The sequence below is a fragment of the Podarcis gaigeae genome (genome assembly GCF_964106915.1).
Source record: "Podarcis gaigeae genome assembly, chromosome: 17".
NCBI lineage: Eukaryota > Metazoa > Chordata > Lepidosauria > Squamata > Lacertidae > Podarcis > Podarcis gaigeae.
Genome location: NC_139694.1, coordinates 745,961 through 763,395, shown reverse-complemented (window position 1 = coordinate 763,395; position 17,435 = coordinate 745,961). Strand labels below are relative to the sequence as shown.

General features: G+C 44.4%; 1 protein-coding gene across 6 annotated transcripts in view; it reads right to left on the bottom strand.

The window, feature by feature from the left end:
• The window catches only part of STXBP5L (syntaxin binding protein 5L), a 79,426-nt gene extending 65,252 nt beyond the window's left edge, over window positions 1-14,174 (bottom strand). For 4 of the 6 annotated variants that reach the window (XR_014559320.1, XM_083718464.1, XM_083718465.1 and 1 more), the window contains exons 1-3: window positions 12,678-14,160; window positions 2,934-3,031; window positions 1,476-1,557 (exon numbers count right to left, since the gene is read on the bottom strand). Coding sequence is in view for 3 of the 6 variants with exons in the window: in XM_083718464.1 (XP_083574590.1) it covers window positions 1,476-1,557; window positions 2,934-3,031; window positions 12,678-12,851 (354 nt within the window). In the remaining 3 variants the exon portion in view is untranslated. Of the gene's footprint in view, window positions 1-1,475; window positions 1,558-2,933; window positions 3,032-12,677 lie in introns of all 6 variants that reach the window. The other 2 variants (XM_083718467.1, XM_083718466.1) reach the window with 2 other exon arrangements.
• Between the last annotated feature and the right edge of the window lie 3,261 nt (window positions 14,175-17,435).

The following is a 17,435-nucleotide window of genomic DNA, read 5'->3' as shown; positions in this document are numbered from 1 at the left end:
GATCCTAAGGGTCATCTAGTCCAACAGGTTCAATCTTCAGGTAATAATAATAATAATAATAATAATTCTGTTAGAAGCCACCCAGAGTGGCTGGGAAAACCCAGCCAGATGGGCGTGGTACAATTATTATTATTATTATTATTATTATTATTATTACTACTACTACTACTACTACTACTACCCTGCTAGGGATGATGGGAGTTATGGTCCAACAACATAACTCCTTGGCAGCTAAAAATGCCAATGCAATTCTGGGCTGCATCAATAGGAGTATAGCATCTAGATCAAGGGAAGTAATAGTGCCACTGTATTCTGCTCTGGTCAGACCTCACCTGGAGTACCGTGTCCAGTTCTGGGCACCACAGTTCAAGAAGGACACTGACAAACTGGAACGTGTCCAGAGGAGGGCAACCAAAATGGGCAAAGGCCTGGAAACGATGCCTTATGAGGAACGGCTAAGGGAGCTGGGCATGTTTAGCCTGGAGAAGAGGAGGTTAAGGGGTGATATGATAGCCATCTTCAAATATATAAAAGGATGTCACATAGAGGAGGGAGAAAGGTTGTTTTCTGCTGCTCCAGAGAAGCGGACACGGAGCAATGGATCCAAACTACAAGAAAGAAGATTCCACCTAAACATTAGGAAGACCTTCCTGACAGTAAGAGCTGTTCGACAGTGGAATTTGCTGCCAAGGAGTGTGGTGGAGTCTCCTTCTTTGGAGGTCTTTAAGCAGAGGCTTGACAACCATATGTCAGGAGTGCTCTGATGGTGTTTCCTGCTTGGCAGGGGGTTGGACTCAATGGCCCTTGTGGTCTCTTCCAACTCTAGGATTCTATGAACATCTGGATACCCAAGGTTGAGAGAGGCTGCAGTAGACAATAGTGGCCTAGATGACTCAGTGGTCTGACTTGGCAATAAGCAGTTTCTTGTGACAGCATTTCTGAAAAAGGTGCCTTGAAGGTTCTGAATTTCAACTCCATACCTAGTAATGTCAATGCTGCTTGCAGAACCTTTGCCTGAGGCCCCAAAGATTTACTGCCACTTACCTAGATAGGCAGCTTCTTATGTTCCACCCCTGGTGGCAGCCATTTTCTGACTGGTGCCCTTGGCACCTTCTCAAAATTCCAAATGTGGCCCTGGACCCCAAAAGGTAGGCAACCACTGGTCTAAACAATCAGTGTTTCACTCTAACTTTCTCTTGGTCTAATCACATCCTAAATGTGAATCATTTCTATGCCTGCACTCATTGGTCAAAAGCACTGAAAGGTAAGAGTAGGCTGGGGCTGGCTTCTCACACACAAAAGAGGTGTGCTTGCACGTATTGCCTTTTATCTCAGATTCTACAAATGCTGGAAACTTGCTTTTTCAAACTGGGAATTCCACCCACAGATGCCCCCTTAAAAAAAAAAAAAAACTTGAACACATAACTTTGCTCATGTTTAAATAAACATCTGCATTTTTGTAAATATAGCCTTACCTCATTGATCAAAAACTGAAGCTGCAGAACTGCAGCATCACCTTCGTGTTGGCAATAACAATCAACACCCGGTCTGCCCAATCTGTTTAGAGTCAAAGTTAAGGATCAGTTAATCCAGTTTTTGATAGCTGAAATAAAAGCAAAACAAAATAAAACACAGTTAACCATTTTTAACTGGCACTGTCTAATACAGATAGGTGCTGGAGGTGTGACTGAAGTATGTGATGTGGGCATGTTTGGTACTACAGTATTCTTTTTTGGTCTGAAGTTATTGTCCATATCAATGTTGCATTGGCCAAGCCCTTGATATTTGTGGAATTTAATACACTTTATTTATTTATATTCTTATAGTCCGGGGACTTATAGTTTTTTGTAGGACAACAAAAGCTGATTTTGTGCGGTGGTCTGAAGACAGACCTGTCCTTGCTATATTTAATTAGTCTTTGGCTAATTAAACAATATATGGCCTTTTAAACTGGGGAGTATTGTTTTAGTTTGTTACTATGTTATGTAGTCTTGTGTTCTTACATTGTAAACCGCCCTGTGATCCTGGGATGAAGGGCAGTGTAGAATAAACACTTTTCTTATAAATTCTAACTCTCTGTGTGGATACCTGTCTAGTGCTCAAGCAAGCTCTGTCCTTTTCCAGGTGTGTTTAATGAGCATTAATTTTACAGTTTTCCTTCCACTGTCTCCCTGGGCAGATTAGGCCCTGTGTGAGAATTCCCTAATGTGCACTCCTATACTTGGAAGTCACAGGCTTTGTTGTACTTAAATGTATTGCTTTCCCAGTGCAGCTGCCTCCTCCAAAAGGTTCCTTATTGGAGCATCAGGCACACAGAGATTACTTATAAAGACAAATTCTAACAATAAAAAGCTCACGAATAATCCAAATTCCATCACCACTCTGCATGCACGCCAAACATACTTTTGGGGTAGTTTACCATCAATCTAAGTGTTTATTTGTGTGAGAGACAGAGAGAGAAAGAGAAAGAGAGAGAAAGATGAGAGTTTTTATATCTCTCAATCAATCCATTGGAGATGAACCCAGAGGTTGAACAATGAGGTGACATGGATATATTGCTCGTTTCAAAGACTGGTAGAAAAGAAGAAAAAAGACTGTGTTTGATGCTGCTTTAATCTGGATCTTGCAAAAGTAGAGGAAAGAACCTCAGAGAAGAGCAACAAGCAACCTTTATTGAGGCAGTGTAGATGTCCTCCCTCCCTAGATTCCTTTGCTGTGCTCCCCAAACGGAGAGGGAAGACATGCTTCACCATCCAAAGCAACTGGGAGATGGAAGCACTTGCCTCCCCTCCTGTCTCAGCCCCCTCCCTGTGTCATCCTCCTCCTGTTCCCCTATTGGAATGTACAAATGCAGGAAAACCAGCTAAAAGCGCAGATTGTAAAATGTACATTATGCTGCAAATCATACTGTTTGGTATACTAGCAAAGGATACATTCGAATAGCACCTGTTCTTGTCCCTATAGCCAGAATCTTCTGAACTGGGTCAAAAGCTAAGGCAGTGGGAAGATAAGGAAACCCATGGCGAACTGTCTGCAAAAGAAGAAAGAAACTCAGTTGATGTAGAGTAGTTGCTTTACAGTATCATTAAGTATTATTTCTGGTGCAAACAAAGCTCTGGATAACCAAACTAATTAATAGGCTGTCAACTGAGTGCAGATCTTTTAACAAATTAATTATATTCTTTAACAAATGAACTAGGCAAATTCTAATATTTAATAATAATGTATATACACATCTACATAAATATTATCATACCCTAATATAGAAGCTCCTCTTGTATCTCAGTTCAAAAGGAAATACAGATAAATTAAGGTAAAGTACAACCTGCGGCAGCGGAGTCTGAAGAAATTAGTATTGCTATTATCGTTATTTTCAGAAAAGAGAACTCAAAGCAAGTTACAAGTAGAAGAAGAAGAAGAGTTTGGATTTGATATCCCGCCTTTCACTCCCTTTAAGGAGTCTCAAAGCGGCTCACAATCTCCTTTCCCTTCCTCCCCCCCAACAAACACTCTGTGAGGTGAGTGGGGCTGAGAGACTTCACAGAAGTGTGACTGGCCCAAGGTCACCCAGCAGCTGCAGGTGGAGGAGCGGAGATGCGAAGCCGGTTCCCCAGATTATGTGACTGCCGCTCTTAACCACTACACCACACTGGCTCTCATAAAGTAATATTTTAAAAGTGGAAAAACAATAATAATACAACCCAAAATACATCAGTAGCATATAGAAAAGAACAGAATCGACTCAACTCCAGAAGATAAACAAAAAGCAAGTTCCAAAAGCCTGGGGGAACAAGAATGCATTTGCCTGGCACCTAACAATACACAGTAGTGGTGCATCCCTGGGGAGTTTCCATAAATTGGGAGCCACTACTGAGAAGGCTGTTCTCAAGGAAGAGCCTCAGATGACAAATGCAGGGTCCACGTTGGTTCATGTGGAGAGAGGTGGTCCTTGAGACAGTGGGGTGCTAAGCTGCATACGGCTTTATAAATCAAAACCACACTTTGATCTGGACCGGAAAACTATTCAGTAGCTAATGCAGTTGTGCCACAGGTTCAGGGGGAAATTTCAGTCAATTAGAACAGGGAACACTGTAACTACACTGTAAAATGAGAACACTGGAACATAGAGATTCAAAGGAAATTGCTGAATTATTGCAATTTATCATACTGTTCAGTTTTGTCAACCATGACTTGAATTGAGATTGCAGTTTTGTTTGTTCTTACCACAGCATATGTTAAATTGGCTTATCAGAACCAGGACATGCGTCTTAACATCGAGTAACATTCCATTTTAACTTGGTCACTGTACATCCTTGTTAACTGCTCTCTGTAACTATTTTGCTTTCAGGCAATTCTCACTGCCTGTTCTTTTGAAGTTGCTCTACATCAAGCTTCCTCAAAGTTGGCCCTCCAGATGTTTTTGGCCTACAACTCCCGTGATCCCTAGCTAGCAGGACCAGTGGTCAGGGATGATGGGAATTGTAGTCTCAAAACATCTGGTGGGCCAGGTTTGAGGAAGCCTGCTCTACATCTCCCACCCCTCAGTGGGCATAGGTTTGCAAATTCAGGGTTACACTTCACACATTCGATGAAGTAGACTACAGGTGCAGGCCTAACTTCACCTCCATGTAGGTGGGGTTTTGTGGAGCAGATTGGAAGCATAGCTGCATTTGCAGCCCTGTTGCTCATGGCAGCTGCAGCAAAACGTGAGTTGCAGGATTGGTCCCAATGCAATCTCATGATACCAGTGAGAATACAGGAGATTGGGATCCAAATACAGTCCAGCAGCTCTTACAAGGTGAAGGGTTAGCAGTAATGTGTCCAGTACAGGCACAAGGGTCAGGGTTCACAAGTCCAAGATCAGCAACAAGAATTCCAAGGCTATATGGGAGCTGTAATGCTGTTCCAGCAAGTTACCCTGCCTACCCACCAAGCTTTAAAGTACAGAAGAAAAAAGTACACTCACAAGAATCCCTTCCATGTGGGCATTTGCGGCCTGAAGATGGGCACTCCTCTGGGAGGAAGGAGATGGGTCTCCTCCCTTTTCTTGACACCTCTCCCTGGGAGGAACCCAGGCCCACCTCCTTGTCTAAACTCTCTTGCTCTATAACAACAGACTGTACCCTGCCCCCATCATCCTCCACAACCCCTGAGTCTCCCATCTTTTCAGGTCCAGGCCATGTCTGGAAGAAGAGCAGGGGCTTCATCATCATGTCAAAGTTGACATAGTCTCATCCTTTCTCCTCTCACTCCTGATCTGAAGCAGAGAGTTCAGAAGCAGCCATGACATTCTCTACCTTGGTGCCTTCCAGAAGCATCATTGTCATGCCCATCCACACTTTTGGCAGGTGAAAGGAGGAGTGCCACATCAACAGAATGATGCTTGTGTCCCTCCATTAGGGGACCAATTTAGCCAGGACAGCTGGGCACCTAATCCAACCTCACCCCTCTGCCCAGGAGGGTTAGATAGCTCTATCAATCTGTTAGCCTCTAAAGAGTCATATCACCAGCTGAGTATGTCTGCCTTTCTTTCTTTCTTTCTCTTTCTTTCTTTCTTTCTTTCTTTCATTTTTTAAGCCCGCCTCTTGTGGAGAAGGAAGGACATGTACCACATGCTCTTAATAAAATAACCAGATACCTTTTCTTTAAAACATCAGACTAAAAATGGATTAAAAGATAGTGCAGGAAATGCTCATCCAAACAAGACAGACTGTCATATATACAGCAAGAGCACTGCTTCTCTGTGAGCTTCTCTCTCATGCAGTGAACACAGCTAGAACCTAAATCCCCATTTCCTGGCCTCCCTTTGCCACTCTGTGTGCATTTCCCTCATGGCTGAGTAAACAGCTTTGAAAAGGCACTCACTTTAGATAAACGGATGCACAGTCTACTTCTCAGTCAAAGACAGAAGACCACATCTCCCACCTTCACCCAGTTCAGCTGTATTTTTCCTTCTAAATAAGCAATGTTATACATGAGTGATATGGTATAGTTGTACAATGCAATAATATTTCCCCACCAAAATTAGGACAAAGAAGGCAGTGCATTGATTCCTGAGCTTGTGCTTCTACATTTGCTGCAGAGTTGTTTACATGATTAAACTCTTAAATTACGGAGAGTTGCAGTCACAAAGGGAGTCCTAATTCAGTAGGGAAAGCTGCAGGCAGGCCAAGTTGAAAGGTAAACAAATATGAGGGAGAAACACGTTGCAGAAAAGGCCTAAAATAGCTGGACAGTAAAGGTATAGGAGGGGCACAAAGTAAAGCCTAAAACTAATCTACAACATGGGGCAATTTTAGTATCACTCCCAGAGGTGCACTTCATTTTCTTGTAAGTCAGACAGATGTCAACAACAGCAAGTCTGTATATTTCACAGACCATTTATCTTTCAAACACTATTCTTTGACTGAGATAGATTGTCATAGAAGGGAAGAAGCTCTGTTGGTGGCTGGGCTGTGGAAAACTTGCCCATCTGCTGCCTCCACCCACAGTATGCAAATACATACAACAAACCTCTACAGAAGAAACTGAATGGCAAAGTATCAAATAATTGCAGGGCAGATTGGTCGGGGAGAACCAGCCCTTCAAGCCAATGATGTCAGATGCCACAAAGAGAGGGGGCATCCCAGTGGAAGTGGAACACTGGAAACTTGCTCAGGAAGAGGCACTGCTGGGGCTAACAGATGGGGCTAATGAGGCACCCCTTCTGTCATCACCCACTCATTGAGTTAGATATGGGCACTAAAGCAAAGAAACATCATGTCTGAACCCCAAGACTGGCCAAGGTTACCAGGAGGAAGAGCGAGCCACAGAAGATGTATATTGCTCGGTTGAACGAGAAGCTCAGTCTAAAAGAACAGAAGGGCAAAGAGATTGCATCTTTGGACTTGAGCAACTAGCCCTGATCAACTTGCCAACAGCAACTCCATGAAGTTCTGTCCCAGTGACCTTGGTCAACAGAGGTGCCAGAGAACTTCCAAGAGGTCTCCAAGCATCTTGGGCTTCCAGGTTCTTCAAGTGTGAAGATACCCAACTAGGGATGGCAAGGCCTGGCTCAGTATGTAACAGCTTAGCTGGGCTTTGATTTTTGTGGGAGTAAGTTGCCAGCTTTGGAGCTATCAAAGATCCTGCATCCAATGTGGTAATCTTTTCTCAATTACCTCTGGCATTAATACCTCAAAGATCACCCCTTTCCCATATGAACCAACCCAGATCCAGTTCTCATCATCATCATCTGAGGCCCTTCTCTGTGTGCCTCCTCCATGAGAGGTCTGGAGGGCAGCAACATGAAAATGGGTCTTTTCTGTGGTGGCTCCCGTTTGTGGAATGCTCTCCTCAGGGAGACTTGCCTGGTGCCTTCATTACATATCTTTAGGCACCAGACAAAAATGTTCCCAGAAATATTCAGGAAAGAAAACATCTCCCCTCCCCCTTTTCAGTTTTGTCCAATAGAAAATAATTGACATTTGGGAGAACAGATGGCACTGGAAATGAAGTTAGTGCTATGAACTCCATTTAATAATAATAATAATAATAATAATAATAATAATAATAATATTTATACCCCGCCCATCTGGCTGTTTATCCAACTGCAAATCTGGCTCAAGTGGTATCATGCTGGAAATCCGATCTTTATGGCAGAGTGCAACCCATCCAGAACTGGTTGAATACTGCCATTTTATCTAGATGAAGCTTTACTTTATTAGCCTCCCTCTATCCCATTACTAACATCCATTGCTTTACTTGGCGTATACAAAAAGGGGAAAGAGGAATGGCCATCACCCATATTTTGGTGACACCTTGCCCCAAATCTTGAGTTGATTTCTCCCAGTGTTTTCATGTAAATATTAAAGGCATGTGAAACCCCATAGCATATGGCATGACGATGCACAGCAACTGGCTCTCAGCACTGCAGTCCAGAGCAAGAGGTTCCTCAGCATCACCTTCTTAATACTACCTGTAAGATAGGATTGGAACCAACAAAGTGCAGTGCCCCCGACTCCTATTCAGACAAGTGATACAGAAAATTACCATGGATGAAGGTACTGAAAGCTATTGAGAGGTCCAGGAGAGCCAACAGGGGTACATTTCTGCTGCATTAGTCCATAAAAGTAGGAGCAGCATTTTCTCCTTCATGGTGCCATACAGAAATGTCACTACCAAGCCTCTTTGTCACTCTCAGAATGATCCACTCATTGTATGCCTAGCTCCAGTCTGGTCTGCATCAACTGTGTAATAAGCCTTTTGTGACAGAATTTGAGGAAGCACAGAACTACAAGTTCAGTTTTCCAGGTCCTCAGTACGATTCTGGTTCAGTCATTTAATTCACTTTTGCAGGCTAATGCCAGTATCATAAGCTCCTTCTGTGTGTCAGAGCTGCTTAATGCAGAATGGGAATCTTCAACTCTGTGACTCAGCCCTGACAATTTTCCCAGGACAAACAAATAAATCTTAACTAGGAAAGGATGGCCGTCTCTTCTAGTAACTGCAGCTCCAGGGCTGGTGCAGCTGCTCTGGGCAGTACAGGGGGAGGGAGCTGCCCTGAAGCATGAACCTTATGGGCCAGATCCTCCACGATGGCTCCAGAGTTTCCTTGTGATGACAAGCACCTTTGGAGCACCATGACCTGTTCCCCTATCAGAATTATTTGATGGTGACTTCACAGACACCTAAACCAGTGTTGGCAGCTCTTCCAGATATGTCCCATCCCTAAAGTTTACCCAGCAAAATTCAGCTGCAGGTGCACTGTGAGCCTCCCCATTACCAGAAAGGAACAATAAGTTGTTGGACATTTAATGTTTTTAAGGACCCAAAATAACCCTAGAGGATGGCCTTGGAATCACTGCAACTCAAAGCAAGCGTCCTCACATTTTTAAAGTTTTTGTGTGTTTCCTTAGCTTTTTTTTGCAATGGATGTGTAGGTGTTCCTGTAAACAATACACAAATTCAAAAATTTATGGCGTGTAACATGGCTTAATTTCTAAGTAAGGGGTATGAAGTCAATCTTGTCTGAAAACCATAAGGTAAAGGTCAAGGGACCCCTGACCGTTAGGTCCAGTCGTGGATGACTCTGGGGTTGTGGCGCTCATCTCGCTTTACTGGCCAAGGGAGCCGGCGTACAGCTTCCAGGTCATGTGGCCAGGAGGACTAAGCCGCTTCTGGAGAACCAGAGAAGCGCAGGGAAACGCCGCTTACCTTCCCGCCGGAATGGTACCTATTTATGTACTTGCACTTTGATGTACTTTCGAACTGCTAGGTGGGCAGGAGCTGGGACCAAACAATGGGAGCTCATCCCGTTGCGGGGATTCACACTGCCAACCTTCTGATTGGCAAGTCCTAGGCTCTGTGGTTTTACCTACAGCGCCACCCGCGTCCCTCTGAAAACCATACTTGGACCCTTTTATATGAAAGCTCTTCCCCTGTACATAGGTGCTTGTTTGCTTTTAGTGAGGAGACACATGTAACGTCACACTTTCTTAGATAAGTGCTGTACAAGTCCTGTAGTAAGGGAAACTGTGAGGTTTAAGACTGCAGTCCTACCAAGGGAGCCATTACTGAGAGCGGACAAAATATAACCATAAGCTTTGCAAAAGCAAATCAGAATGGAGGTTCAATAAACAGGTTGTCTGGACGAGTCCAAAAACAACACAATAATAAAATACAATACAACACACAGATTGATTTTCATTTTAAAATTTTACATTCCGCCTAGAGCTTGGACCCCTATGATAACCACAGTCTTGCTGTCATAACTATAGACTCACTTGTCTGGAATTGAGTTTTTCTTTTTTTGCACTCTCCCCTCCAATGGACTCTTAATAGAGGTTTGCCACAGCTTAGGAAAGTCTCCTCTTTTTTTACTTTCTTTTAGGGATTTACCCTGAAGGTAAAGATCCTTACACGTCCCTCCAACCCTGTATTTTGGACATAGCACAAGGGAGAAAAGCTCTCTCACCTTTCCATTTCATTCTCCATCTCTCATTAGCTTTCCACCTTCCACCTGCTCCACCCCTTCCAAAACCATGAAGGACGGTATACAAATTTAATAAAGAATAATGATAATGATAACAAAATTCACCACACAGCCTCTGTGGCTTAAATCTATTTCATTAATTGTCCTTTCCCCCACACCCAGTCTTGCCTCTTAGACATTTATGGAGATCATCAAGGGTGTTGATAACTGTGGCAGCTGATTTCAACTCTGGAGGCTGTTTCAACTTCATATATGCCAAGAGAGTCCCTACTCAAAGGGAGCATGGGGCAGATAGCATATATGATAACACACAATAGAGCCATTTTAGATTAAATGTATGTCATGGCTCTGCAAAAGTCAGATGCCATTGGTCCACTATATATTAGGGCACACTAACAAAATGTTGAAAATGCTTCCCCAATAACCCAAAACCAAAACAGGAACAAAATAAGGACGGCGTTTAGCAGGGACAGGTACTAAACTACACATCTTATGGCAGGGATTGGAAAATATTGTTTTGGACAACATCTTCTTTAGTACATATATATGCACTATCACTTAAGTCAAAATTATTACCACCTTTGAACTCAATCCGTCGCTGAAGCCGTATCACAATGAATTGGAAGAATTGAGTCAGCTCCCCCCCCCCACTAAGTCTTTTAGGGAAAATATATATTGAAAAACAAGAATTTGCAGAGTTAACTTAGCTTATCTATCTAGCTACTGTCTTACCTACTTGACATAAAAAACCTTGTCTTGTAGATGATAATCAGCAGAATGTCCAGGTTTTCATAGGGAAATATTTAAGTAAAAGAAGTGCATTTTTCTAGAAAAAGAGGTGCCAGAACTCACCATGAGCTCCTCCCTTGTTCTGATAACGGTAATGGTGGCTACCTGAGAGGTGCCAGAACTGAGTTCCAGTACGTTCCGGCTGGAAAAATAAATCCCTGAGAATAGGGATAACATCTGCAAATTTGATAATATGCCACAGATATGCCACAATTCATTTCTTCACTGAAGTCTTGGATGAGGGACTTAGGGAGAGGGGGCAGGGAAAAGCTCACCAATTTACACCAATATGTTTACCAAAACACACCTGCTTTTCCCCATGGGGGTCCTCTCCCACTCAAAAATCAAAATTCACCAATGCAGACTACCTAGTCTCTACTGATTTTGTGGCTTTGCAAGCAATGTGGGATGAAGTACCATTAAAGGGCCTCTGATCTCTTATGTAAGAATCATGTGAATTTGATATTAGGGAGTCGATTACTCTTTAGACACCTTTAAAAATGTGTGTGTCTTTGTCACTCAGTAAAGAAGGCCTGGACTGGTAATGCAATATTAGTGTTGGATGTCTTCAGTTTCTTTTCCACATTAATGTAAAGTCCATGTGGGGAAAAATATTAGTTCTATTGAAGTGGCCAATTAAGCCAGCTTTTACCATGGTGCAATTAAGGGCAAACACTTAATTCAGGGCAGCTGACAAATCAATTGATCCAAAAGGGCCAAAACACCATTAATCATTGTTTCTGTAAGGCTAATGCAAATATCCTCAAGAACAAATGAAATAAGAGATACTTTTCTCTATGAGGCTAATGACAATTCTAGATACTAAATCTGAAAAATATGGTGAAGTGAGTACTTCATCTTTACCCTATTTCAAATGTTCACATTACTGAAACATCTAATGCACAACAAATGTGTTTGCATGGTTACATTTTGTACCCACTTACATGCTTTTGATACTGTGAAGAAAACCTCAGTTATAAAGAATTCAATTTTATTCACTTAACAGTAACTAAAAATCCTAAATTGAAAAAGGACAATATATACATTTATTTATTTTTCTAAACATGCTCATAAAGGACATCATTCCATTTGGCTTTCCCCATCTTACTACTAAATTACTACTAAAACTATGATTAACACAGAACAAAAAATAACTTCTCACCCTGTATCAAAAAAAATAAAATATTTGAATGCTGGATAACATTTTTTTAAAAATCAAATCTGCTTTCCCTTTTCAGATAAAACTCTCACATAATTCAGATTGCATGTCAGCAACTCTAACATGGATCCCAACTATTTTCCATTATTAAAGTTGCCAATTATAGGTGCTGGGTTTCTAATATTGACTTCATTATATAAGAAGCAAAACAACTATTATGAAAACATAGACAGAATACAAAGACACAGTCTATAATTAATGTATCAGTAATACTCCTACAAAATGAAAAGGCCTGTACCCAAGATAATTTAAAAATGAAGGCTTCTAGCTGATCCCTGCTTAAAATTAGGCCAAAAGTGAATATATTTCATACAGAATGTTCAGAGAATGCTCCCAGTGTTCACAGAATTTTAAAAAATGATAAATATGATAAACAGGTATTTGTGATGAGCACTTGTAAACACTTTTAAGTCATAGTTCAATCTGACTACAGCCCACAGTCATACAAAAGTATGATCTGCTATATATGTCTGAGACCAAGTCCTATAAGGACCCTTAATGATGCTGACATTTTTACTTACTCTGACCAGGAAGAAAAAATAATTGGGATCCAACTTCTAATGTAACAGTAGTTCAAAAGTAAAAGATGTTGTTCCACTTCCTCCTTTAGGCATTTTGACTTGGCTTTTAATGTTAATATAGTGTAGCACTCCAGATTTTTTCTTGTGCTTCAAAAACCCCACACGCCGTTCTTACCTTGCTTAACTGAAAATAGTCTGAAGTGAGAGTCTCCTGGATTTCCTCCCTGGGAGTCCCTGCAGTTCCTCCTGGGGGCACAGGACCACTGCCAGGCCCAGGGCCGCTGCCGCCGCTTCCACCCGGGGATGAAGTTAAACCATCCAAAACTTTGTGGAAATTAAATTTCTTCATTTTGAAGAAGAAAGTAACCTTAGAAAGGAGAAAGAACTGCTTGCCTTTAGCAACCCCAAAGTGGAAAGCAAAAGGAGTGCCTTTCAAATGTTTCAGTGATGCAGCAAAACGGTCTTTTGAATTTTATCAGGATGGTGTTTTACGGATGGAAGTATATAAAGACTCCATTTTATCAAAACTCTTAAAAAGGGCTGGGAGAGCAGAATCCCACCAATTCAGCAAACCCAACGTGAGGCATTGGGAAGAGGTGAATTACAGCTACTCACAGGAAGCCGTTTATAAAGAATCCACATTGTGTATAGGTGTATATATATCTATTAAAAAAGACTATCCATCAGAATTCAAGCCAGCATTCAAACTGCCCTAATGGCCTATGAACTCGCTGACATGTTGACTTTCATCCCCTCTTGTGAAAAAATATATTTCCATATTAATTGGTGTTCCGAAGCCCCAGGCCCCCTTTCTGTAACAGATGGTTTGATCTGGACCTCGGCGTTTCTTTCTCCCCCGTCTGCGTATGTTTGAAAGACCAGATCCCGCCGCTGCTCGGGCAGCTTGCCTGCCACCTACAGCAACTGCGGATCCTTCGCGATCTTCGCCGCCAACCTTCGCGTTCGGGATCTTGTCGGGTGAGGAATCCACTGCCCCTCAGCGGGCTGCTTCCGGGACATCCAAAGCGCGGTTCTGGCGGGGCGGCATTTCCCCCGCCCGGGCAAGCTGGACGGGGATCTCGCTCGCCTCCTCAAGCCCGACCCGCGACGTCGCCTAGAGGCGCTGCCGGGCCCCGGGAAGCCGAAGGCGGCGGGCTCCTCCCGACGTAGCCGCCCCCCATCACCCTCCTCACTTCTCGCCTCACGGGAATTGCGAGGGGAGCGAAAGCGTCCGAATGAGGGTCCGAAGCGGGTCGCCGAGCGAGGAGAGGCCCGAGCGGGAACTTGTTGGCCGGCTGTCCCTCACAAGGGGCAGCGCGCCCCACCGAGCCCTCCGGCCAAGACTGCAAGGCTGGCGCCGGGACAGCTGCAATGGCAGCGGCGGCGCCAAGAGCGCCCGTCCCTCGGCTGGTGAGGGGAGTTGTGAGGCGGCGGCGGCGGCGGCGGCGGCGGCGACGCAGTCCTTCTCCGCCTGGCCCTGCGCGCTCTCCGAGGTGCTGGAGCCCCAGGCGGCGGCTCCTCCTCCTCCTCCGGACCCGCCCGCTCCCCGGGACGCGGAGGCCGGGCCTCGAGCTGGCCGCGCAGGGAGGGACGGAGGGAGGGAGGGCGGACGGAGCAGCGCGCCCGCAGCCAGCCAGGCCGGCAATTGCGCCTCGCCCGGCGCCGAGAGGGACCTGGGGCGGGGGGGCGGGGCGGAGGGAGGCCAAGGGCCCAATGAGAGCCCCCCGCGGGATGCTCTGATAGGCCAGAGAGCCAGGCCGTAAATTTGAGGGAGCCAATCGCAAGGGGGGTGAAAGCAACCCCAAACAAACCCGGAGCGCCGACCAATCAGGGGAGACCTGCGGAGGCGGCAAAGCGCTGCGGCGCCGGGAGGGAGGGAGGGAGGCGGCCTTCGCCTCAGAGCGCGCGGAGGGGAAATGGAGGCCGGAGGGGGGGGGCGCGGGGGCGCGCGCGCGGCCTGGTCGCCTCATGGACGCGCCGGAGAAAAGGAGTCGGCTTTTGATTATTATTATTATTATTTAATGAATTTATATATCGCCTGTTATGTACTGAGGTGAAGAGGATCCAGAATGCGGCAGTCTGATTGGTCCTGGAACAGTAGGATCCAGAATGCGGCAGTCTGATTGGTCCTGGAACAGTAGGATCCAGAATGCAGCAGTCTGATTGGTCCTGGAACAGTAGGATCCAGAATGCAGCAGTCTGATTGGTCCTGAAGGCAGGTGAGGACAGGTGACCTCACCTAGGCCCGAAGTCAGCCCCCACCAAAGCAGGCTCCAAGCTTCTCAGAGCTTTTCAAAATCATTTTTCTCAACAAAGGTAGGGAACCCAGTCCATTGTTTCTCAGGCCTTTCTGATGCCTTCTGGCCTTGCTAAAGAACCACATTGCAACTTGCTTTCTGTCCGGGAACCATGCCAGAAGAAGAGATTGAAACACATCTGAACACTCTGAAACCCCTTTCCTGGGAAGGGCGCCAAGAGTCCCAAGACAGCTTTCTGTTCATGCTCAGAGGACTCCTGAGGGAGGAGAAAGGAGGGGGGAACTGGAAAGGGCTATATATGCTTGTGCACACGACTGTGAACTTCGTGCATGCTTTTTGTGACTTCTCACACTTGCTCCTTCTACCAGGTCATGGATGGTAGAAATAAAAGCCTTTTCTCCGAAACTATTCCTTGAGTGTCTGTTGACTCCCACTTCCCTTTCCCGGGCGCAATATTTTCCCCACCCGAGGGCAAAGCCTCATAAGGCTACAGTCCTAGATTAATAGGACCCAGAATGCAGCAGTCTGATTGGTCCTAGATCACTAGGATCCAGAATGCAGCAGTCTGATTGGTCCTAGAACAATGCAGCAGTATGATTGGTCCGCAAGGGCCACCCAATCTAGCTCCAGGTGCAGCTTTTCTGGACTCCCTGATTTGGTGGTGGTGTTGTTACCATCATATACGATGCACTTTCTGAGTATTCATATAATTGTAGAGTTGGAAGGGATCCTGAGGGTCGTCTAGTCCAACCCCCTGCAATGCAGGAATCTTTTGCCCAATGTGGGGCTCAAACAAACTACCCTGAGATGAGGAGAGTTTGATGCTCTACCCATTAATATTACCATTGTCGCCATATTGCAATTGGTGGCTTGCCTTAGAACGCCTAATGATTTGATTATTGCCAGTGGGTGTTTGCAAACACGCCTGTCACATTCACACTTCACTTTTTTAGGTATACAACTGAGTAACACAAATGACAAACCTAGACAGCATCTTAAAAAGCAGAGACATCACCTTGCCGACAAAGGTCCGTTTAGTTCAAGCTCTGGTTTTCCCAGGAGTGATGTATGGAAGTGAGAGCTGGACCATAAAGAAGGCTGGTCGCCAAAGAATTGATGCTTTTGAATTCTGGTGCTGGAGGAGACTCTGGAGAGTCCCATGGACTGCAAGAAGATCCAACCTCTCCATTCTGAAGGAAATCAGCCCTGAGTGCTCACTGGAAGGGCAGATCCTGAAGCTGAGGCTCCAAGACTTTGGCCACCTCAGGAGAAGAGAAGACTCCCTGGAAAAGACCCTGATGCTGGCAAAGATGGAGGGCACAAGGAGAAGGGGACGACAGAGGACGAGATGGTGGGACAGTGTTCTCGAAGCTACCAGCATGAGTTGGACCAAACTGCGGGAGGCAGTGGAAGACAGGAGGGCCTGGTGTGCTCTCTTCCAGGGGGTCACTAAGAGGCAGACACCACTAAACGACTAAACAACAACAACAAATGCAATAGAAAAGTGAGTAATACTAAATAGAAAAGTGGAATGGGCCCCTGATATTGAAGATACTGAGGTCTATGTATCTTACATCTGCTGGATCAATGCTATACTAGCTGCTCTCAAAGGAATTCTTAGGGAAATACTTGTTTTGCTTATTTCTCAGCAGTGCTTCTTCCATATCTTCTTCTTTGGCAATTGCTTGTAGCCAAGGAAGACTGTCTTCCATGAATATGGTTCCATGGATATGCAAGCTGCAAGCCCCACATGCAAAGGAATAAACACAAACTCACTTTAAGCTCTTGGCAAAAGATTCCCGCATTGTATGGTGTTGGACTAAATGACTAGAACTGGTCCCTTCCAGTTCTATGATGCTGTGATGGTTCCTTTGCAGCCACATCCTTATCTGTCCCACATGAATCCGGCTTTTAGTGTTGAGGCACCTACACTTTTGAATTCTCTCTTTGGTGCCTACTAAAGATCCTGTTCCAATAAGTTAAGATCTGCATCTGTACTGGAATTATTTTTAAGATGTTAAGTCTCTTGTTTGCTGCCCTGTGCTCCTTTGGGAAGAAAGGCTGAATATAAATTGATTAAATAATCAAAATAAATATTATGTCAGCAGTATGAAGCAGGTGGGTATATTCTGGTGGGTGGGACGACTGGGCCAAATTGGGACCTATCTTAATTGGTTTCCCATCCCTGCTGTCAAGAAAATCCTCTAATTCAAGCATACTTCCTGGACCTCCTTCAAGAAATGCCAGTTGAGTCTTCTGCCTAAATAAAATTCTGAAAATCAGTCTAGCTAATTAAACAATTTGTCCTGGTCTTAAAAATCTATGAAAATTCTATTAACAGCTTGAAGCTGTGAGTGAGGCATTTGCCTACTGCTTCCATTCTCATTTTTCAAGACCCCTTCTGTGCTTTGCATTTGCCAATCCTCCCTGCTCAGAGACTGCTACATTAGTTTAAATAGAAAAAGGAGATAGGTGTTTCCCTCCTTCTCATTATCCATCTTAAATAATTAAGTGCCTGCACAGATGTGCAGAGAACTGTTTGAGTCTTTCATCCTAATTTATTTGCTGGAATCTAGCCCCTGCCTCACATATTCTTTGCTGTTATCATGATAATTGCTTTGCATCAAGAAAGCAACAAAAAAGGGGGAATGGAATGCCAAATATAGAGGCAAATC